This window comes from Pseudorca crassidens, chromosome 8 (assembly GCF_039906515.1).
Source record: "Pseudorca crassidens isolate mPseCra1 chromosome 8, mPseCra1.hap1, whole genome shotgun sequence".
NCBI lineage: Eukaryota > Metazoa > Chordata > Mammalia > Artiodactyla > Delphinidae > Pseudorca > Pseudorca crassidens.
In genome coordinates, this window is record NC_090303.1 from 39,914,278 (window position 1) to 39,938,934 (window position 24,657).

Here is a 24,657-nt window from a genome sequence, read left to right on the forward strand (position 1 = left end):
TTATAACTACATCACCAGCACTTGGCTCAGTCCCTAGTATGTCACTGGGTCTCAATTTAGACTCCTTTTCATGGATAAATGAACAAATAATTATAAATCAAGTGATAACAGTAATATTCCATTTAATTTCGTCCTATTTTTCTTCCAGAGGTTCTAGGATTGATATTTTGGGTCTCATCCTTTTTCACTTCTGTGATTTTTCCATGGGTTACCTTATATTTGGGGATTTATGACCCTTGAGACCCAGTAAATATTTTCAGTCATCCTAATACCTTAAATTCATATACATAGAGTCTTCAGTGTGCCTTAGTGTGTATTAACTTTATTCAATGATCGGAGTCATCACATGCTGACTTTGAATAAATATTTAGAAATGTACACTTAATGTGACTAACATACAGTGCATCCAACCGGCCAGATCCATTTATCTAGACATTGCTTGTACCTTATTCGTGAGGTAATTGATTTCCTTTACTAACTATGGCGACTGTGTTTTAGTCCAGGTACAATAGGCCAAAGAGCCTTCTCCAACTCCTCCAATATAATTATTTCCTGCCACCAACTCACTGAAGTGGCACACCCATTCACTAGATGAGAATGCACTCCAACAGCCAGCAGAGTGGATTCTTCTTGGCTTTCATTTTATATGCCTAAAGAAAACCTCTTGCAGAGGAACAGGAGGTCTGTGAAAGCATCATAGGGAATCTCAACTGAATACTCTCATTTTCTTTCTATACATTTATAAAGAGGCAGAGACTATAAGGAAATGTTGCCATCATTCCTATCTCCTTCTGAGGCATAGAAAATAGCTGTGGCTCTTGATATAATATTACACATGCAACATTTCTCTTTACAGACTTATGATATGTTAGTTCAACTAGTTTAAAAGATTTGATTAGGAGAACCTTCTCCATTTGTACCCCACCCTTAATTTTTTTCTTATCTGGCTGCATGTCATATGATGAGAACTACCAGAATTGTGAGAAACCAAAGGCTTCCAGGCACCCATTAGGAGAAGGATGAGAAGTTTTATTCAAAGCATATGGGTGTTGGGATTAACCAAATCTAAGAACCAGAGAATTTACTGTGCATGGTTCAGGGATGCCATTACTCTCTAAATACCTCTTGCTAGAATGCAAATGCATTAGATCAATCCAGAAATGCTGTTCTTGATACAAAAAGACCTACGTCGACAAGATCACGCTAAATAAAGGAAAGCTAAGTAGTGTTTTTGTTAAATATCTACAAATAAGTTAAATATTGTCCTGATGCTCATGTGTAAGTGTTATTATTAATTGCTTAACTGACATCTCAATTATGGCATTCCTTGGGAATGATTCTCATTTATACAAAGTCAGTTATATTTCACAACCCAACATAAAAATTCTGTGAAATAAAGCTTTTTTCTTTTTCAACTGTAAAAGCTTTGTATCTCTAAGCACAACTTCTTTTGTTTATGTCCATTCAGTTGAAGGGAAGGGGTGAGGCCTCTCAGGAAAGTGAAACCCATAGTGACTTCTGTTCCTGACTCCTTCCTTATGAGCCATTTTCTCTTTATCAACCTCAGGGGCTCCTTCGAACTCGCCTACCCATGTTTTTCATTATGAAAAAAGCCTTTAAGTGAATTCATTCTATAAATATTTATATATACCAAGCACTCTTCCAAGCACTGGGAAATAACACTGAACAAACAGATAAAAATCCCTCGTCTCATGGGATGTGTGTCTTAGAGCCCACGAGAGGATGGTGGCACAAAATCGAACACGTACTTTCAGATGACTATCAAGGGCAAACTCAATACGTATTTTTAGTTGTTTTGTTCTTTTTGTGGAATCCCATCAGGGCTTAAAACCACTTAACGTTACCCCTAATTCTAGTGTGAGGAGACAAATATTAAATAATATAAATAGCTTAAATATTTGATAATAAGATGTTATATTCAAAACAAAAGTGTGATGGAGGGATGGTGGGTAGGAATGTTAAATTTTAAATTGAATGACCAGGTGCGACTTTACTGAGAAGATAGCATTCATCTAAAGATCTGACGGATGTCAGTTAAGCAGTCTTTTTTTTTTTTTTTTTTTTTTTTTTGCGGCACACGGGCCTCTCACCGTTGTGGCCTCTCCCGCTGCGGAGCACAGGCTCCGGACACGCAGGCCCAGCGACCGTGGCTCACGGGCCCAGCCGCTCCGCGGCATGTGGGATCCTCCCGGACTGGGACACGAACCTGTGTCCCCTGCAGCAGTGGCAGGCGGACTCTCAACCACTGCGCCACCAGGGAAGCCCAACCAGTCATTTTAAATTTGAGTTTCTTACACTAAATTAACTGGGGAATTTTAATAAATTTCAGCACAGGTAGCCAGGTGGAAAACTATAGTTAATTAAGTAATGAATTAGTATTCTAATTTATTAATTAACTTGTTGGTAATTTATCAGACAGACCTCTGGAATCATCTCAGTTCATGACTACCCATGGGTGGTAAGGGGTAGGCCATGTTAAGGAAAGGAGAGAGCTCAGGGGACCAGCTAAGAAGCTATCACAATCCAAGTGAAAGAGAAAGAATCTGAATGAAGACACTGATATTTTTCCAAAATGACATTTTCCCAAAGTAATCTGGTTTCTGGCCTTTTTTGTGTTCTTTCATTGCTCCTTACTACCTTTAGAATAGTGCCCAAACCTCTTTGTTTGACATTGAAATCCTTTCAAAAATTGGCTGCTTACTGGTTTCTCTAATAGGTGTGTCTGTATTCCAATAAAACTTTATTTACAAAAATAGATTGTGGGCCAATGTTTACTGCAGTCAGCTGTTTGCCTACCCCTGGTCTACTTTATGGGACTCTCTCAGTCTTAGCACATGGCTTCCATTCCAAAAGTTATCTCACTAGTATCAGAAACTGCTGAATTCACAGCCAGTATGTCAACATTCCAGGTAAGAAGTTGGAGGAAGAGAAAAAAGATTAAAAGAGCACTTGCTAGCTCTTTCCTCAAATAGAACCTTCCTATATATCTCACCCAACATCCACTTACATCTCACTGGCCACTTCTTCGTGCAAAGAACCTGAGGAATATAGCTGTTTAGATGGATATATTTTCATTTAATAAAATTAGGGTTCTGTTACCAAGGAAGAAAGAAAGAATGGATATTGGGTGGGTTTCTAGCAGTCTCTGTCATATCTATCAGATTTTAATCACCCGGTGTCAGTTTCTTCATTTGTCAAAATGGAACACTATTAGCACCTCACAGAGTTGTTCGGTGAAGGTTGAATGATCCAACACAGGAATGCTGTTAGGAGAATGCCATGCACACTGTAAGCTCTCAGTAGAACTGACACATTGTTGGAATTAGCCTTATTTTCGTCTTTTGTGTGTTTTGATCTTTGTTGTATTTACAGTGCCTAGAATGCTTTCTAGCACATAGGAGATCAATAAACACTTTTTTTTTGAATGAATAAATGAACCACCATTATCATCAGTTTAGATTTTTAGATAGCAGGCAACAGAAACTGATTCTGGCCCACTTAATCCCTTATTAAAATAATGGTACTTACTTCTAAAAGTGACAAGATACCTGGAGAGTCAGACTCAGACAGGGACAGGTATCCTATTATTGCTGTAATCATTTAGACCAGAGCTATTTTCACACTGTGCTTGAATAACTCCACTCAACATTTAAAGCCCCATGAGATGGAGTCTAATGATCCAAATGTGACGGAATCATCTGTCTCCCTTTGGATAGGAGAGAACGGAACACCTTTTTTTATAGTCCCACCAAAATGGCATGTAACTGGGGAGAAGCAAAGAATTAGGATGAAATCCATGTGAAGGATGAAATCAGCAGGAAGAAACTGGATGGAAAGCACAAAGAAATATCCATCACATGTTCTTATTCCTTTCAGTTTGTGTTGCTTCCACAAAGTCATGGTTGTGATGTAAGTGCATCCCCTGGGAAGAAAAAAGACCTAGCAATTTGGCCTCTGTTAATGCATCAGTATCTGCATTTTTTTCCATTTAAAAAGCCAACTACCACCTTATAAAACTGATTGCAGGAACCCTGAAGAGATGAGACCAACAAGAGTTTCTTTGTTTTTTTTTTCTTAAGGATAAGATGACAGAATATGACAGTGAGGTTGTGGGATTGATAGAGAACAGTAAATAGATATCGAAAAAAGGTTAGGCACTAATGCCAAATACAGGTACCATGCCTTTAGGTAATGACATCTATATGCATAATCCTTCCAGTCATTTAATTTCATAAATTATCTAAATAATTGTTTCTAAATATTTTAGTTTCTATAATGATTACAGTGCCAGTCTGCTTTGTTACTGAGCAATTGATTACTGTCTCTGATAAAAAGTTGAAACCAGATGGTTTTTCATTTTGTTTGCCTTTTCAGATGTAGCAGTGAATGTAGGTCCATGACAACCTAGGGGTTTATTTTTAAGCATGATTCACAGTAGTTCCGTCTACTATCATTATGAAAGTCTGTCAGACATTTGGAATTGCTTTAATTTGGTAAATTTTATTGAGATTTTTATAGATGGTAAAATTAAAATTATCATTTTTTTTAATTGTTAGGGGAAAAACCCCAATTTATATAACCTGCCCAAATTGATTTGCATAATTGCAAATATATGTGCTACCACTGATGACCATTCCAAACCATTGCTGGAAAGCTGGTAGACTAGCAGACTGTATATTTAGGGAACTTTAGAGCTTATTTAGCTTCATTTAATAATCTGGGTCTAAACATAACATTTGTTTAGATATTAAAAAATTGATAAGTTTAGATTGATAAAAATGACACCCTTCTTTGCTCTTGGAATGAGCAAAGTTTAAAAAACTGAACCAAAAAAAAGTCTCCTTGTATGAAACTAGACCTTATAAAATTTTCTTCACACTGTATTTTTAATCATATTTCTTCTATGATTTGGTGTTAGAAAATGTGTATAAAATGCCATTAGAGTGAGCAATTAAAGATTATTATGCAAAATAAAATAACTGAAATATATTATTTAGGGATTAAAAATCTTTAACATTCTATAACTTGTCAATTTTTTTCTTTGTTTAATGATACTAATCTTTCAATCTTTCTTTTTCTTTCTGCAGTGCTTTAATACATTATTGAAACTACAAACCCATATCCACAGTGGTCTCATTGTTGACAGATTGCATATTTTGAAAGCTTGAGGTATTTTATAATGAAACATGCCATGTGGAAACTTTGAAGCATAAATTCTGCCAAACATCTGAATAAAGAATTTCTCACCTGGTATGTAAGAGATCTCCTCACCACCACCATGACAAACCAGGAAAAATGGGTCCATCTCAGCCCCTCAGAATTTTCCCAGCTTCAGAAATATGCTGAATGTAAGTATTCATATTGATAATATGATTTGACTTGGTATTTGCACTAAACAACGTAATTATTTACTTACCAAAACAGATTATAAATCCCATTCAGCATTGGGATAAATACAGGTGTGTCTTTTGTGTTTTCAAGTAAGTGAACTTGAGACTACCAGTTTGGCATGAGAAAAAGGAAAACGTAAACGTAAATTGAACATTAGATCTCAAAGAAAAAGAACTAGAACTTTAGATGCAAAAGTGAACTTGGAAACACTCCCGCTGTAATAGATGTGAAGCAAAGGATAAGATAGTTTGGGAGAATGGAGACTGGTGAGTCTGTAACCAAGAAGAAGGATAAGCAGAAGTAAGGGGAAAAGTGAGATTTTTTTTTTTTTTTCCTGCATAACATTTCAAAAAGATTGGGAGTAGGAAGTCATAGATACATCATGGCACTGAAATTAGAGGTTGTAAAAGAAAGAGAAGGTGTAGGATCTTACACCACGTTGTTTAGTGTGTGTATTGATACAAAAGATAGGCCATGGTGATTCACTTTATAGTATGCAATTTTTTAATATGGTAAGCTTCTTTACACATAAACAGTAAAATTGTATTTATTTATTTTTTTTACCATGGATTTTCAAAAATACATCTGTTTCACAAATTGAGTTTCAACAATAAATTTGGGTAGCAACTGTGTCAAGGTATTGAAGAGAGAAAATGAAGCAACTAATAAATAGGAGGGAGCAAAAGCCTGGGAGCACGATGAGTAGAGAAAAAATAATATGCAGGGAATGTAATAAGAATGGTTAGTGTTAGAGAATAAAATGCAAGAAGTGGAAAGCAAAAAAAGAACCAATAGCACGCAATAGTGAAAGAGGCAAAAACTGGAACAGCTGGAGATGCTTATGCAGAGAATTGGGTCATGTAGGAGAGAAGTGTCAGGAGTGAATTGAATCATATTATGAAGAGGCAGAGAAAAGGATTAAACTCAAATGGAGGATTGGAATAATAAGAAATAGATATGTGAGTGAATAATAACACATTTACGGGGTACATAATATAAGTCAGGAACATTAATAAACAATGTATATCGTCTGAAGAGGCCAATTTCTTAGGTTTTCCAGACTTTTCCTAATTGGAGAGCTGAAGTGTTCTGGGTGAGGTTATCAGAGTGCTGGTGGGTATTTGTAAGGGAGATGCAAACCCATGTAACCTGTAAGTTTTCTCCATCAATAATGATAAAAATACAGCAACTATCAAATGGAGGGGAGAATCAGAAATTGTTGACATCAAAATGTGGTCCTTATACTGAAAAACTGTTTTGAGCCACTGAAAGCACAATTCATCTACTTATCACATGAAGACAATTTATCCCAGAATGGCTGAATTCTTGTCTGCATGTTTATACTCAGTGATTTCTAAACTGGCTAAAAAATGACTTACCTATGTTTTGTAATTTCTATATGCTCTTTACTGTTGTGATATATCCAATAATTAAGTAAATATGTCTGAACATCTTCTTTAGGGAGAGTATTCTGCTTGGCACTGTAGGAGATGCAAATATGAACAGATATGGACCCTCCCTTTTTGGAATTCACAGTTTAATGAAGGCTAGAAACTAATGGATAAACAACTCTAGGATAAACGATATCTAGGTGAAATATCTAAGTGCTACAAGCAAAGTTTAGGGATCTGTAGGGCAATAGTATGCAGCTAGAGATGGAAAAAGGGAAGGCTTCATGGAAGAAGTAGAATTTGAAATGAATCTTAAAAAATAGATTCATGGTAAATGCAGAAAAAATGATATAAATTAAAAGAAAAATTTAGCATATATTTGAGGAAGTGGGATGAGCTACATTTAGCCACACTACAAATTAAGGGAGTAAGTGGAGGTAAGGCTATAAAAATGAGATAGAATTTAAATATACAATGCTCAACTTGAGTTAGGCAGTGAAGAGTAATTGTAGAATGTTAAGCATAGGGCGACATGAACAATGCTATGCTCCAAGCAGCTTAATTTACAAATACGAAAATAGTATATGTGACAAAGAGACTGAAATTAGGCCAGTGGGCTACTGGAATAGACTAAAAAAAAACGTGGATGGAGAATGATGACCAGAAAAGCATAGATTCAAATATTACATCATTAAAACTAGTGGAAGAGAACTTGGGCAATAATAAATTACGAGAATTGAGAGAGAGAGAGACAGACAGACAGAAAGAGACAGTTCTAAAATTTAGCTCTAAAAATTTGACTTGAAGGACAGGGGAATTTGGTGACATAATCTCCCAAGTAAAATAAACATAATGGTTTGGTTTAGATTATGCTAAATTTAGCTGGATTATTAAAATATATTTTCCAGTGTTCGGGTACTTACAGGAAACATGCCTGTGGAGGCACTAGTATAAAATAGATAAATTATTGCCATAATAGCTAAATTATTATTTACAATAACTTTTGCTTAGATAGTCAAATTACATTTGAACTGATAAACAGAATTTAATACTAAAGTATTAAATATATTACAGGCTGCCACTTTTATTTTTTTGGCTAAGGAATATGGAGGTACATTTAATTATATCATTAAAATGCTTGATTTAGTAATAGGTTTGCAGAAATACCTAAGACAAGTGGTAAAAAGAATTGTCATAAATGTAAAAGTTCTAACCTCTTGAGACAAAGATTAATGGGCATTCAATAAGTTGGTAGTGAGTAGTGACACAGTGAGTATAAGAACATGGTTAAAATGGATCTTATGAGAAGACATGTTAACTGTGAAGGAAATAAATAGTGCTGATTCCATGATCATTAGACTTGGTACTCTTTTTTAAATAACCAAGACAACAGTGAAGAGTGTTAGACCGAATCCTCAAAGAAGTTTCCTGTATAATTAAATAGCAAAGAATATTATGATTAGATGGATCTTTGTGTAATGAATTGCCATTGTCAAAACATAACAGAAAACAAACTTATTATCCTGAAGATTATAAAAGTGGTATATTTTCCATGCTATTCAGTACATGTGATCAGTTTATCAGCAGCATTTAAGGACCGGATTTTTCATGTTGCAATGCAGTGTTGGCAAAGTGACATCCCTCTGTAGTCTATTAGAAAAGTGATATATTAGATTGTAATTGTTTTGTAACTTTCCATAAGAAATTGTTTCTATGTATTAAATGACTAAATTTTTAAAAAGTTATTAATTTAAGTTTAAATTTGCAGCATGCTAAGATTATATCTGATATATTTCAAATAAGTGTTCTATACGCTTTTGGGGAATGGGGTGGGGTCGTCAAATTCTTGGTTGAGATGAATGAGTTCATGAAACCCCTACCCACAAAACCAAATCATTCAGTGTTGGACTTAAATAATACCATAAAGATCTTTTTCTCAAGTTATCTGATCTTGAGTTCTCTCCACAAGTGCCACAATATATCGTGTCGTATTCTGTTTAGGCTGCTATAACGAAGTACCATAGACTGGGTGACTTATAAACAACAGAAAATTATTTCTCATAGTTCTGGAGGCTGGAAGTTTGAGATTAGGGTGTGAGCATGGATTCTGGTAAAGGTCCTCTTTGGGGCAGCAAACTGCCAACTTCTTGTATTCTCACATGGTGGAAGGAGCAAGAGAAGAGCAGCAAGCTCTCCTGGGATTCTTATAAGGGCACTAATCCAGTTCATCAGGGTTCTACCCTAAGAACCTCATCTAATTCTGTTTACCTCTCAAAGATCCCTCATACTGCGAGGTACGGTTTCAACATATGCATTAGGGGAGACACAAATTTTAGTCCATTACACCCTGTAACTATACATATTGTTTCAGTTTCTAGGCTTTCCTCATAATTAATTGGGGGAAAAATAGAAGGACGTTGGCACAGCATTCCTGGCTAGGCAGGTAGCACATCAGACAGCTGTGTTCAAATCCTGGTCGTACCATATTTTAGATGTCTGACTTTCAAGTTATATAACATCTCTGTGTCCCAATTTTCATACTTGTAAAATGGGAAAAATAATAAATAATGTCGAATGTTGTAAGGATTAAATTGAATGAGTTAATATATGCCAAGTAATGAGAACAGTGCCTGGTGAGTTGCAAGTTATATAACTGTTTACGATTATTATTTTAATAGAGAGGGAGTGAGTGTGTTATGTTGGCTGTTTGAACATATTGTTGACGATCAAGTTAAAAAGTGCTGCATTTTAGAGCATTAAGAGCCAATGTCTTTTTTTTCTGCTATAAGACCACATTCTTCCCACAAGGTAGAAGCTTCTGGTGCTGTTGGCAGCCTCGGATCTGTGTTGTCTCCACAAAGGCTGAAGGCAGCTAATGTGAAGCCTGCTGTGGCTGCCTACAGCGTGCTGAGCCCATGCTCCTGTTTAGGGTTTCAGGCTGAGTCCGTCTGTGGGGAGCATTTCCATTGATATGTGGGAGAGGAGTATCCTTTTCTTTTCCACTCTTCATAAAAAGTCATCCAAACTGTTGTGATAAGACGGACAGCTCTCACTCCTGCCGTGTAGAGAATTGAGCTTATCACACCATTAGTTTGTCGTTGCTTCCTGGAATCTTTTCATGGATAACAATATTTTCTATGTAAAATCTACACAGTATTTCCAAGTGATTCATTATCTGCCCACGTATCGTCACTTAGGATTAGCTTTTTATTTGCTGTATACAAAGCGTGTTATATAGCGTGTACATTATTTTTGAAAAATACTATGTTATTACAGTGGGAACACTTCCAAACTCTCATAAATTGCATACTTTTTATAGCAGCTGGCATTGTAGAGAGTTGCAGAATTATTTGATGACTTGTTCTTTTCAATAAGGACCAGCATGCCTAATATTTGGACCTAGTGTACAGTTTCTTCCATTGAAGTGAGGCGTGTGGTGTGGCTTAGTGGAAAGAGCACAGGCTTTGTAGGCAAACTAATATTCGACAGTGTTGAACCGCAGCCCCAACTTCAACTTACTAGCCTTGGGACCTTGGGAAGCTTACATGTACTACCTGTGCCTCAGCTTCCTCACCTGGAAAAGTAGAATTCTACCTCACAGTGTTGTAAGATTTAATGAGACAGTAATCATCATTATCGTAAATAATCGATTTGTATACCCTATTCTAAATAATATACAAATATTAATTCATTTAATTCTCACAATAAGCCTTAGAGGTGGCAGATGATCTCCGTCAGGCACATTGCCTGGCCTATTGCTGTGGCACAATAAGCAGTAACAAAGATCGAAACAGTAGTAATTCATTTATATTTCTTACAGAGATCACTTTGTTAATAAACAGATTGGTAATCGTGTTTCTAAAATAGGGGAATCTAGAACCCAGGGGAATCTAGAATCTCCATCAGCTACAGCCATCTCTCAAAGGGCTTTTGTACACAGGACAAAGCAAAGAAGCAGAGCTTCTAACTATGGCTTTGGCCCCAGAACACCTTTCTGCTCCCTTATCCTGCTACATGGCGGGGATCCTGTGTCAACCTCCGTGAGCAGTTATCATCATTCTCCCCACGCTGCTATTCTCCCGTCTCTGGAACCTCCTTCACTCTTCCTTATGAAAAACATAGGAGGGAAAAGAGAGGAGAATAAACTCAGGAAGCAATTATAATAAAAAATTTGGTAAAGTGCTTGGCCATTTTAAGTAGCTTTCCTCTCCCAAGAAACCCCACCCTCTAGCATGATGATCTGTGTCTTTGAGATGTGTTTTGTGCTTCATCCATACATGATGGGTTAAGGAGACTGGAGGGAGAGACTAGACCTCCTGACCTGTGCATATTCAATTTATTGTTAAGCAAATTTAGATCACATATTAGCCCTCTTTCTAATTTGTCCCACTGGGATTAGCTCTTAAGTTTGTCCTAGGCCCTTTGTTATTGTACACTGACTCTGTTTTGGGAGGCCAAGCCACTTAATTACTCTCTTTGTACAAGACAGAAGAATAAATGGCACAGAGTCAATTAACCTAGTGGCTGAGAACACATAATTTGGTGTTAGATTAGACTGGGTTTGAGTTCCAGTACCGTGATGTGCGCCTCATTTTCTTCACCTTTGTCCTAGGATTGCAATGATGATTAAGTGTGAAGAGGCCTGTGAAGTGCTCAGGACTCAATCAGTTATTGTTTTGATGAGGCTCATGATGGTGGTGACTGTGGTGGTTTAATATCAAATGAGGACTTTTTGTTCTTTGATTTATGACTCCTCAGTTATACTACTTATGTGGAACGTCTTGATTTTCCCTGACACTTCTCTGAAATCAGGATCTCTGACTCTATTTTAGATAATACATGTCTCTCATTTCCGACCCTGTTTCTTCTGATTCACATTGATTAGCTCGGCAGTTCCTGGCTCTGACCCAGATTTTATTTCTGGAATGTATGTTGGCTGCATAATCTCTTTCGCCTCATCTCTGGCTCCAGTTCCTATGTGTTGTACTGCTTCAGACTGAATTTCCTGTTGGTGGCTTCTCTGGGTCCATATACCTTAAGTTTTTCAATACCTAAATCTGCAGTAGTAAAAGAAAGTAATAACTATGAATGTCTAAGTCTCCATTATTTTAGTATCCTAAAAATATATCATTTTCAATGATTTTTAAACATCTTTTTCAACTTCTCAAACTTGCCCCAAAACCTTAAATTAAGTTTTATGGTCACACAAACTTTAATAGTGAAGTTAGGACTTCTGTGAAGTATTTTGGTCAAAGTGGACCAAATTAGACTGTGATTGAAAAATTCACAAAATCTCAGTGACTTAACCAAACAGAAGTTTATTTCTTGCTCCTATTACATTTCCAAATCGGAATCAGCAAATGGTTTAATTTCACATTATCCTTGATCAAAAGTCCCAGTCAGATGGAGCAGTCATCAACTTTAAAATTGGCAGATGCTGTGACAGAGAAATAGACTTTGTGCATTGGGTGCTAGCTCTTAAGGCTTCTCCCTGATAATGTTTTGCTTACGTTTCTTTGGCCAAAGCAATCCACATGACCACATCTAACTTCAAGGGAGTAGAGAAATGCATTCCTTCTGTCTGTCCAGCATTGGGGGAGACTGAACTACTTGGTGAAAACTACTAATGTGGACAGTATCACACAAATAAAATATAACCTACTATTTACCTTGGAACCTTAAGCAAGTCATCACAATCACTTTAAGCTTGTTTCTTCATCTTATAGAAGGAGGACAGTGCTCCCCACCTATAAATAATTACTCTTGTTTTTATTGCTAATATTGGTATGACAAATTGTAACAAAAGTTATCGCAAAGATTCGTACAGATTAAGTTATGTACTTCATCCTTAATTCAGCTGTAGATTAAAGGTTGTGATTTGCCAGAAGTTTCCTTAGATGCCACCACCCACATTACAGCAGGAAGTGCCGCACACACACACAAATATGAGTCTGCAGACTTAGACGGACTTAATTTTACTCGCTGGTCGTTATTCAGCCAACAGTACTGAGTACCCTTCACTCTTAGGCATTATGCTTGGTTCTAGGTAATACAGAAATGGATAGCGTAGTTCTTTCCATCAAAGAGGTTAGTCTATTCAGAGAGACAAATATCATGGCAAACGATGATAAAGCAGTGAAATACTTACTCCGGATATTATATATGCAAGATTCTTTTTAATTGAGGTACAGTTTACATAAAACGTTGTTTTAGGTGTACAACATAATGATTTGATATGTATTGCAAATGATTACCACAATAAATTTAATTAACATCCATCACCACACAGGTAAAATTCTTTTTCTTGAGAACTTTTAAGGTGCTCTCTCTTAGCAACTTTCCAATATACAGTACAGCATTGTTAACTATAGTCACGGTGCTCTGCTATACTTATAACTGGAAGTTTGTACCTTTTAAACACCTTTACCCGTTTCACCCCCGGCCCCTTGCCTTGGGGAACCACCATTTTGTTCATTGTAAGTTAAATTCTGTAAGATTCCACATGTAAGTGAGACTTTACAGTATTTGTCTTTCTCTTTTCTGACTTATTTCACTTAACGTAATGCCCTCAAGGTCTACCCGTGTTGTCACAAATGGCAGGATGTCCTTCTTTCTAATGGGTAGATTATATACGTATACAAATAAGTTGTAAAGAAAATTATATATAAAATATTAAATGCCATTTATATACCATTTATCTGTCTTTACCATTATCTTTACCATTTATTTGTCTACGGACACTTAGGTTGTTTCCATGTCTTGGCTATTGCAAATAATGCCACAGTGAAAATGAAGATGCAGATATCTCTTTAGGATATTGATTTTATTTCTTTCAGGTATATACCCAGAAGTGGAATTGCTGGAAAATATGGTAGTTCTATTTTTAAATTTTGGAAAACCCTCCATACTGTTTTCCATAGTGGCTGCACCAATTTACATTTCCATCGGCAGTGTACAAGGTTCTTGTGCATATCCTTGCCAATACTTGTTATCTCTTATCTTTTTGATGATAGCCATTCTGACAGGTGTGAAGTGTTATTGTGATTTTTAAAAATTTTTATTTATTTAATTTTTGGCTGCATTGGATCTTTGTTGCTGCGCACGGGCTTTCTCTAGTTTCAGCTAGCGGGGGCTACTCTTTGTTGCGGTGTGTGGCATCTCATTGCGGAGGCTTCTCGTTGCAGAACACGGGCTCTAGGCTCGTGGGCTTCATTCAGTAGCTGTGGCTCGCGGGCTCTAGAGTGCAGACTCAGCAGTTATGGCACACGGGCTTAGTTGCTTGGCAGCATGTGGGATCTTCCCGGACCAGGGCTCGAACCCGTGTCCCCTGCATTGGCAGGCGGATTCTTTTTTTTTTTTTTTTTTTTTTTGCGGTACGTGGGCCTCTCACTGTTGTGGCCTCTCCCGTTGTGGAGCACAGGCTCAAGATGCGCAGGCTCAGCGGCCATGGCTCACTGGCCTAGCCGCTCCGTGGCATGTGGGATCCTCCCGGACTGGGGCACGAACCCGTGTCCCCTGCATCGTCAGGCGGACTCTCAACTGCTGTGCCACCAGGGAAGCCCCAGCAGGCGGATTCTTAACCACTGCGCCACCAGGGAAGTCCCCTCATTGTGATTTTGATTGGCATTTTCTTGATGATGAGTGATGTACCTGTTGGTACATGATCTGCAAATAGGCATCTTTCTCTGAGACACTGTGTGTTTCACTCTGTAGCCTCTATGCTGTGCCCTGGGGATCAGGCAGTTAAGAATGGATTCTCTGTTACAGGCTTGTGGGACCCCAGAACATAAACCTCACTGGCCACCAGAGCCAGTTAATCAAGGGATGCATCCCCTGGGCCCAGCTGCAAAAGCTGGGGCACTAGACCTGTGTGCAAGCTCCTTTCTGGTATATTAAGCAACCTGGAGTGAGGCAGGGGGAGACAGAGCAAAGGTGGTGCCTGCCTCTGCAGAGTCTTGCAGTCAGCCCCTAGATGTGTATTAAATTAGATACTTGCTCCTCAGGCCACAGCTTTTAAGATAAGCAAGTAGTCCTTTTTAATGGAAAGACTGGACATCTTTCCTACACAAAATGTTGCATACTTTCTCCTGGAAGAAACCATTTTACTCATTTAAAATTCTGTATCACTCCATGATCTCCTCCCTGTGGTATTGATCACATTAATGTGTACCTGTATCTATATCTCTCTATCTATGTACAGACATCTGATAAGCAATACATAATATATTCTCATTTTGAAATTTGAGCATTACAGATTTTAACCTGCTGCCTCTGCACTGGACCTGGGGGCTTAGCCACAGGGAGTCCGCCTGAGCCTGTGAAGAGCAGTTTCTCAGTTCCCTATAGCCTGTGGGTCTCTTAGACACAAGCCCCACTGGCTTTCAAAGCTAGATGTTTTGGGGGCCCGTCTCTCAGGTGGAAGTATTCAAAGTTGGGGCACCATATGTGGGGTTCAAACCCCTGGCTCCTCAGGGAGAAGCTGGGAGTTGTGAGCTCCCTCCCAGTTGTGTGTCACCCACAGTAGGGGTGGGGTTCATGGCAAGCTTGTGCCTCAGCGTCTCCTACCTATTTTTATTTTTTTAATTAATTAATTAATTAACTATTTTTGGCTGTGTTGAGTCTTCGTTTCTGTGCGTGGGCTTTTCTCTAGTTGTGGCAAGCGGGGGCCACTCTTCATTGCGGTGTGCGGGCCTCTCCCTGTCGCGGCCTCTCTTGTTGCGGAGCACAAGCTCCAGACGCGCAGGCTCAGTAGTTGTGGCGCACAGGCCTAGTTGCTCCGCGGAATGTGGGATCTTCCCACAGCAGGGCTCGAACCCGTGTCCCCTGCATTGGCAGGCAGATTCTCAACCACTGTGCCACCAGGGAAGCCCTCTCCTACCTATTCTGATGTTGGTTTTTTCTTGTTTACCCTATGCGTAGGGGTCGTTCACGTTCACCTAGTTTACAGAGTTCTTTCAGAGCAAATTATTCCATATGTAGCTGTAGATTTGGTGTGTCCACGGGAGGAGGTGAGTTCAGCAGCCTCCTATGTCACTATCTTGAATCAAAATCTATGCAAGACTCTCCAAGCGCTTTTAACTCTTCGTGTGGATAGGTATTGAAAGGGGAGTGGAATTGTAATTTTAATTGAAAGTATTGAATGGGGGTTAAAAAAGCAGAGAAACTCCAATTAGATATCAGAGCATGTGCTGAGGCATGAAAGAAAGTGACACATGAGGGAAGAATTGGAAGTATGTGTCGGTATATGTACCTATTTGTGTCTGAGCATGTATGTGTGCACATGGACATGTGTATAAACACTGAGGGCAAGATTGAAGAATTCAGCAACAGTCATAAAATATGGATCTGTGAATGGCATTAGTAAAACATTGTCTATCGACATACAGTCATTGGGAGAAAGTAAAGATATTAACCGAGTGGAAAAGAAGAGAGGCAGAGAGAATACCTAAACTACAATTATAGAATCTTAGCCGTGAAAAAAAAAAAAAAAGAGGAAAGATCATATCTAAAGTTAATAGAATAAAAAGAGGGATTTTGTTCTTTCACATAAGAGAAAAAGACATGTTTATAGGGAACAAGGAGGGCAGCATATAAAGGGAAAAACTTGGTGCTGAAAGATTCTGAGCTTATGGCCAAATCTAGATTTTTGTTTTGGTTTTATTCAGTTTTCTTAAGTACTTCTCTACTGTTTATTTACTTAATGTATTCGTTTTGGCCGCTAGCAAGTTACATAACCTTTCTAAAGTTTAATTTTCTCTGCTGTGTAATTAAGAAAATAATAAAACCTACTCACAAGAATGTTGTAAGACTCAGATAAAATAATATGTGTGGAAATGCTTTGTAAAATGCTAACTACCATATGTAAGTTAATTATTGCTTTCATTGTTATTATCATTAGAATGTTCTGAGTTATCTGTCTACTATTTCTTTTCTTTTTCTGTAGTTCAGTATCTCTGCTTCTCCCAAGTACACGTTTCTAATTTTATTATTTATTGAATTTTACGTTTACGTCTATGAGATTATGTGAGAAATACATTCCTACTTCTTGTGGCCCAGTTTTCCAGTTTCTCGTCAAATCCTACGGCCTCTTTCAGAGCCTTGCCTAGGCATCTTCAGGTGCAAGGATTATTTTCTCATACCCAAAAATGTATTTTATAAGGAAGAACATTGCCAAGACTGTAGCGGTCTGAGATCTTACCCTACTTACAGTGTAAGAAGTTAGCTTGCTGAGGCGTCATGATGCTAGAAGATGCAAGACTCCTGAGGCAGAGAAAGAGGACTTTGTTTATCATGTCACAGAAAACATCATGTACCTCGTGCTTTTATTGGCTCCCTATTTTATTTTATTTTTAATTAATTAATTTATTTTTGGCTGTGTTGGGTCTTTGTTGCTGCACGCGGGCTCTCCCTAGCTGCGGCAAGCAGGGTCCACTCCTTGTTGCGGTGCACGGGCCTCTCACCGCGGTGGCCTCTCCTGTTGTGGAGCGCGGGCTCTAGGTGTGCAGGCTTCAGTGGTTGTGGCACGCGGGCTCAGTAGTTGTGGCTCGTAGGCTCTAGAGTGCAGGCTCAGTAGTTGTGGTGCACGGTCTCAGCTGCTCTGCGGCACATGGGATCCTCCCAGACCAGGGCTCAAACCCGTGTCCCCTCCATTGGCAGGTGGATTCCTAACTACTGCGCCACCAGGGAAGCCCCCTACTTTAGTTTTCACAGGGAAAGATGAAAAGGGCCAGGTAACCTTTGCACAAGCAGTGGGTTGAGTCATAGGAGAACTCCAAGTTTAGGGAAGCTGAATGTTTTTTAATAGACAGTAAACAAACCTTCCGTTTGCTCAACAGAGGGTCACAATCAGTGTCTCTCAAGGTTTTTCACTCCAAAAACATCCTTGAAATGATAGTTTAGAGAAAAAAAAGTAGTCTGTGCCCCTGCTTGAAAAACCTGCAGAAACATGAAAGAAACGTTGAGAATTGTCTCCCAAAGAATATAAGCTTATAATAGTCTTTACCACCATAATCAGTAGCCCAGAAGTTGATGAAAACACATTATTTTCCCACCAGGTTGCCTTTCATTCTGTATAAAGGCAGCCTCAGACTTGTGCCCAGAAGTCTCCTCATCTTGGTCTCTGATCCCTCTTTTTTCCCTGTGCCCTACCACTGGGTTTTCAGATCCATCCTATTTGTGCCCTACTTTTCAAGCTAGGAGACTCACCTACTTTCCTGTATTCATCCAGGGAGGATGAAGGGGAACCCATTTACTTACAGGTATTTTAGAGTCTACTCTGAAAAATAGGCTTAATTCGTAAATTTTATTTAAAAAAATTAGTTTCTTAAAACACATTTATGCACACACACACACCTTTTTCTTACAAGTAGCAATCACCATTAATTTATTTTTCAGTGCTTTATATTATAGAATGAACACAGAAAGGAAGGATCTGGGAGAAAGCGACAAATAGCTCCACTCCAGGCAAAGTCACCCCTTTTGCTGAATGCTTTCAGAACTCCTTGCAACTGAATGAACGTTGAGGGTCCTGCCCCATGTCATAAGTGCCTTTGGAGCAGAATGTGTTTCTGTTTGAGCTTCTACAGCTGCCAAATGATAAATGACTTCTAGACCTTTTTAAGGCTTAGTTTCTTACTAGATTAGGATAATTCACTGTCCCTTGAAACCTGCCCCCAAACTGAATACAGTGGGAAATCAAAACTCTCAAATGAAAAATAAAATCAGGAAAAGAGTAAAATGTTGGTAGCCACGGCTTTGACTTGGAGAGGAGAGTCCTCCAGATGTTTACACAATTCTGCCAAATCTTTCTCGTTTATAGTTTCCCTATGGATATCAGAGATTAATAGTGGTATTTTTAAATTTTTGCCAAATGAAAGTCTTTCTCTAGAAATTTACTGATAAAAGCTCTGCTTTAGTGAGAAGATATTCAAGGAGGTAGCCTGTAATGAAAGGAATCCCAAAGAAAGCATAGAACAAAGGATATATTCTGATTATTGGTGGGATATGATTTGATGTGATTACTGAAATACCCTGTTACCAATATCAAATTAACTGGTTGTGATGGGAAAAAATACTGCATACATTTTTTTAAACTTATGAGCCTGAATTATTTTAAATAAACCTTTCTGGGAGGGCACATTTTCCCTTCCACTCCCCTCGTATTCACTTCACGGGTGGCAGAATTTAAAAAAAATTAAACGTCTTAAACATTTTGGGCTCTTTGGGGTCAGAAAACTTGTACTCTAATGATCTCCAGTCTTTTTTCTCTTCTTGGGTGTCAAAGACATCAGGTGTTGCCCTCAGCGTCTCTGGGAAGTATTTCTGAAGCAGCAGTGACTGCTTCCATAGGTCATTTATGAGGCACTATTATATGGTACAGCTCCATTGAATGATAATTTCTGCTATTTCCAAAGTTGCTCTCTGGTGAAGGGAACCTTTCAGAATTCTTCCTTCTTTTTCCACTATTGGCTGCCATCACCATTATATTGAGTTTTCTGCTAATTTCCCTTGTATTACCTTATCTCCCAGTGTGATCTAAAAAGCATAGAGTTGAGAAGTAAAAAGCAATACCATTAACTTAAGAGTTCCTTAATGTAGTCCCTCAAAGAATCCATCTTGGAGAAACAGACATTTGTGAATTGATCACTGGTAAAATTCCATGTGTCCTATAATTGTATGTTGCTTCAGTGTTTCTGAGTCCAAATTCCACATTAAATGAAAGAACTCTTTCTCCTACTTTGTAGTTTCCCTTTCATCTACTCTTTTCAGTTCCTTGGGTATCTGAAAACTTTCAGTATCCAAAAAATTTGTACTTTGTGTTTGGCTTCTTTTCACTGTAGTCTGTAGGCTGAAATATTTGGAACTGCTCTCATGATATTTTTGACCTCTAACTGACCATACAAGTTGGCACAAAGGCATGTAAGGAGAGCATGAGAAGATGCCAGTCAGTCTCTCCTGTAAGAGGTAAAGAATAGGGCAATACCTAAAAGAAGTTGGAATTGACCTTAGTTAGCAACATTAGTCTGCTTAACAGGTGCTGCGTTCACGTGCAGGGGCTTCTCAGTGCAGTCAGCCCAGGTGCACAGAACCTTGTACATTTAGACCACTGAGAGTTATGTCCATAGTCTTTCTAGGGAAATGTGGACAGTGATGCCCAGAGATGAACTAAATAATAGTAGTCCCCTGAGACTCTGTCCAGAATTCTTCCTCTGTTAGTGCAGACACCTTGGACTCTTTACACTTTTCTCAGGGTCTTGCAAGTTAGGGGCACCAATAGGACTCTATTACAGGAAGCCCAGTCAGATCCAATAGGATGTCATTTTGTCCAGCTCTAGGAAAGAATCCGTTCGAAACATAATTTATACATATAGCCTGTGCTCTGCATTCCTCCCGATTGCACTGGTGTGGTGTGGTGTCCTTTTGCACTGGTGTGTCCTTTTGCACTGGTGTGGTGTGGTGTCCTTTTGAAGTGGATCCCATAGCTTGCCCATGGTGTCACCTCTACGCATGTGGTGAGGTTTGGAAGTTCTTATTTCAGCCACCTAACGTGTCCACTAACATCTCAGCTCTCAATTAGCCGTATCTTATGGGTTGATATATGATCCCTCCTCCTTCAACTCTTTCTGTTTTTTTCCTGGTTCTCCATAACCTCTGACTTTTCTTGATTCCCTTGAATTAATAAAAACCACAGAGATATCCAGACATCTTGGAGAGGTTGATCGCTGGCAGAGCTTAGCTCTGGGCCATGTGGTTGCTCCTACCAGGTCTTGTTTGAGTCTTAACTGGCTTTCTTTTCCTAAACCATCCTCTCTAGCATATTTTGTAAAAACTTTCTAGTGTATCACAGAATTGCATATATTTATTTTATGTTCTCTTGCCCAGGTGCTTAAGAACTTAGCATATGTATCTCAACATTTCCTAATTTAATGAAAATTTGCTTTCTAAACTACTGATAGCACAGAGCTCAATATACAGAGATGCTGCCACTTTCTCAAGATTTCTCCAGATTCTCCTCCATATATACATATCCATACACACACACACACACACACACACACACACCCTCCACATAATATAGCTTGCTCCTAACTTTGGAGTGGACACAGCATTTTCAAAGCCTATGTTTCTTCTTCAGGTTCACTGCAGAGTCCAAGATGACTCCATGTTGTCAGTACTTTTCTCTTAAAATGCTATATCTCTCTCTAGTGTCAGTTTAAATGCCACAGTGGAAGCTTCTGGAACTTTCTATAGAATGCTTGATGTAGGTGTAGGCATTCCACAAAACGTCAAAAATCCTGGGCAATGCCTTCTCCAACTGTTCCCATGCTATTACTCCATACAATGTTTAAAGGGTGCTCGGGAACAGTCCATGTTTCACAAAGAATGTAACACCACTAGTGTCTGATCAAAAATATACCTAGAGTACAAAGAAGGAGACAAAACATTTATTCATCTATTCTGCCCTTTCTTCTCCTGTTTTGCTTCTTCTTTTTATAGCCCTTTGTAGTGTCTTGGCTCCATCTTGCCTTAGTTCCACAGGATCAACGCTGGCAAGACCATTATTTTGGTGTCCTATGTAGTCGTGATCAGCTATTATTCATGGCTTCATCCCATGAGGACAAAAGATAGCTCATTGCAGACCTTGGGTCTATTTTAGAGTATTCAGAATGGTGCACTTTTAAAGCAAGCCAGATGTTTGCATGCTGATATTTATTAATGCTCAGAACACATCTTGGATGGCAAATATAATATACTATCTAATACTTATAAAGAGATTATCATGAGTTCACTTTGGTCACATTTTTCTAAGTGCCTATGGTTTAACATATTTAATCCCCATGGCAGCTCTATGAGGCCAGCAATTATTATGATTATCTCCATTTTACAGTTGAGGAAACTGAAGCTCTGAGAAATTAAATAACTTGCCTAAGATCATAGAGGTATTAAATTATAGAGCCATGGCTCAAATCAGGTGGACTGTGTCTTGGATCCATGCATTTAATCACTCTGCTGTACTGATTCTTTATATGTTATCCTTTGGGTGATCATTAGTTTAAAAACAAAGTGTAAACAAACAAAATTGCTCTCCAACAGGAATGAGAATAGGAAGGGGAAAAATGAATAAAGGGACTAGGAAGTTCAAATTATTCATAAAGGAGGCACATGTTTGCTCTGGCTAAGAAGACAAAATATAAAGTTGGTATTTCTTGGAGGCTGCTGGGCTGAGAAATGGATCATTTTCCATGTGTTTTCAGTACACCTTTTAAGGCAGCCTTGAGGTAGTTCCGATGGGCAGGGAGTTGGAGTCACTTTGAAAGCAGTAAGAGACTCATGAAAAAATCAGAGATTGTGGGCAGAAGCTTCGATGGAGAAGGTACATTTCTTCTTGGCAGAATCCACTTCCAGGCTTTAGTAGGGAGAAATATGAAGAGGTCCGCCAAAGTTGTTGGAGTATGCATTTAAAGGCTTGACTCCTTTTTACTGCAAGTTTAACACTACAGCTCTGTGCAAGCCCCTGAGCAGGGTAGGTAAAATCAGATAGGCTGCCTCAGGCAACGGTAGTAACAAGAAATGTTGAAGGTATAATCCAGTAAGTGGGCAAAGGGAAGTTTGCATTTGGAGAGTTAATGCAGTTGACAAAAATGAAATGAATTAGTCAGGAAGCCCAGGATAGCTCTGTATTTGTGTTCCTTCAGTCCTCCACCTCACAGTCTAGCCTTTGTTGCTGTAATGTACAGGTAAGAATTCAGTTATGTTTTTGTTTTCAAAAGGTAGGAATTCGATTTTACTTTTGTTTCGAATAGAGCGTTAATTTTAAGGAAAGAAGAAATTGCCTGCCTCACTTGTTTAACTTGTGAACCTTTGAAAAAGTATTTTTGGAGGGTGGTGGCAGTGCCTTATTAGGAAGCAGCCAATGAACAGCCTGGTATAGCTGAAACACCATCCTGCTCTAGAGAGGAGCTCTTCAGTTCAAGCCTGTTGGGTGCCATGTATTTCCCACCACCCAGGAAAACATGCAGGACAACAGCTGAATGACTGTTCTGTAGTATCTCTGCTCACCTGTACATAGTTTTCTTAGTTTGTCTCCAGTTTATACATCCATCAAACAAGCTGTTTCTTTTGGGACTGATCCATGTGGAACAGGTCATTTATCATGAGAACTGAAAAGTCTAAAATTATGATTTTTATAATCAATAAAAATAGGGTCCTAAGTGACGTTGTTATAAGTTTAATGTGATCTTAAATGACAAAGACTAAATCAATTTAGTAATTTAAAAAATAGTAGGTGTAAATAAACTTAATATGTCTTCTAATCTCTGATGTAACTTGCCTTGGTAATTACACATCAAACCATATATACAAATTTCTCCAAGTCTAGGCTAATGAAGAAACTTTTGAGGATCTTAATAATTTTTTTAGCTATATAATGTAATATCTGAATTCTGATCAGTAATGAAGATATTTTGCTGCTTATTTTCTTCTCCAAAATAACTAAATTTGATCCATCTCTCACCCTCCCTTTTTCTCAGTCTGTATTCCCTCTTCATTCTACTTCATTCCTATTTTCTTCCCTCAATCACTGTTTTTCTTTATCATAATCCTGAGAGAGAAAATTAGTATCCTAGAGAAAAATTAGTATCTTAATTGGCAAAACTAAAATTATTACATTCTCAGACATGGAATCTTACTTCATTTATCACTTCTGTTTATTTAGAGAGAAAAAAATGAGGAGAAAAAGATTATGCAACTAAAAGAAAAGTCAATGTGGTTACAGTTATGCTAATATAGACTGGGGAGTAAGAGCAATTAAAGGAATTAAAATTTATTTTTAAAGGCCATATATATTCTTTGCAGGTAATCTGCAAAATATGGAGAAACAGGGAAAATTTTAATACCTTTAGTTTCACTTCCTTCTCGATTGTTAATCTAGTTATTTTTGTGAGAGTTGTTTAGGGGTAATTGATTTTAAACATCACCATTTTTTCTCAGTTAAGAAAATAATCATAAATTTAAAAATTTATCTGTGACATTGTATTGTCAACTTTTTACATTTTCTCAGTTGAAGTTAACTAAAATATAAAATCTTGTGTCCTTGTGTTTTTTTTTTGTACCTTTAGTAAGATGCTATAATAACTGTTTTTCCCCCCAAAGGTTAATTTCTGTTGCAACAAAAGTATCCTCTCTCAGGATACTTTTAATACAGGGAAAAACAGGGAAAATTTTAATACCTTTAGTTTCACTTCCTTCTCGATTGTTAATCTAGTTATTTTTGTGAGAGTTGTTTAGGGGTAATTGATTTTAAACATCACCATTTTTTCTCAGTTAAGAAAATAATCATAAATTTAAAAATTTATCTCTGACATTGTATTGTCAACTTTTTACATTTTCTCAGTTGAAGTTAACTAAAATATAAAATCTTGTGTCCTTGTGTTTTTTTTTTTGTACCTTTAGTAAGATGCTATAATAACTGTTTTTCCCCCCAAAGGTTAATTTCTGTTGCAACAAAAGTATCCTCTCTCTGTGTGTGTGTGTGTGTGTGTGTGTGTGTGTGTGTGTATGTATAAAATGTGTTACATGTAATATATATTATATTTTATATATATAATGACATATATATTCAGTAGACCACAGAGATAAATTATTTTTGAGAAAACACTTTAAAAATCTGCTGGTTTAGGAATAAAAATTTATAATTGAAGATACAAGAAATGAAAATCAATTAAAAATTAAATCTTGCAGCTTATCTACATATTTCAATATTCTGTCCCTTAATTTAGTTATTTCTTTGTCCTACCTAATTTAAGTTTAGTTTGTACTGAGATTGCATTGCTCTCTCAGTTATAGTTTCTGAACA

The 24,657-nt window shown here is 37.8% G+C and overlaps 1 protein-coding gene across 11 annotated transcripts in view; it reads left to right on the forward strand.

Annotated features, from left to right (window-relative positions):
• The window catches only part of DGKB (diacylglycerol kinase beta), a 797,684-nt gene that overhangs the window by 136,508 nt on the left and 636,519 nt on the right, over positions 1-24,657 (forward strand). For 10 of the 11 annotated variants that reach the window (XR_010945490.1, XM_067746239.1, XM_067746240.1 and 7 more), the window contains one exon: positions 5,109-5,369. Coding sequence is in view for 9 of the 11 variants with exons in the window: in XM_067746239.1 (XP_067602340.1) it covers positions 5,300-5,369 (70 nt within the window). In the remaining 2 variants the exon portion in view is untranslated. Of the gene's footprint in view, positions 1-5,108; positions 5,370-24,657 lie in introns of those variants that run through there. The other variant, XM_067746247.1, reaches the window with a different exon arrangement.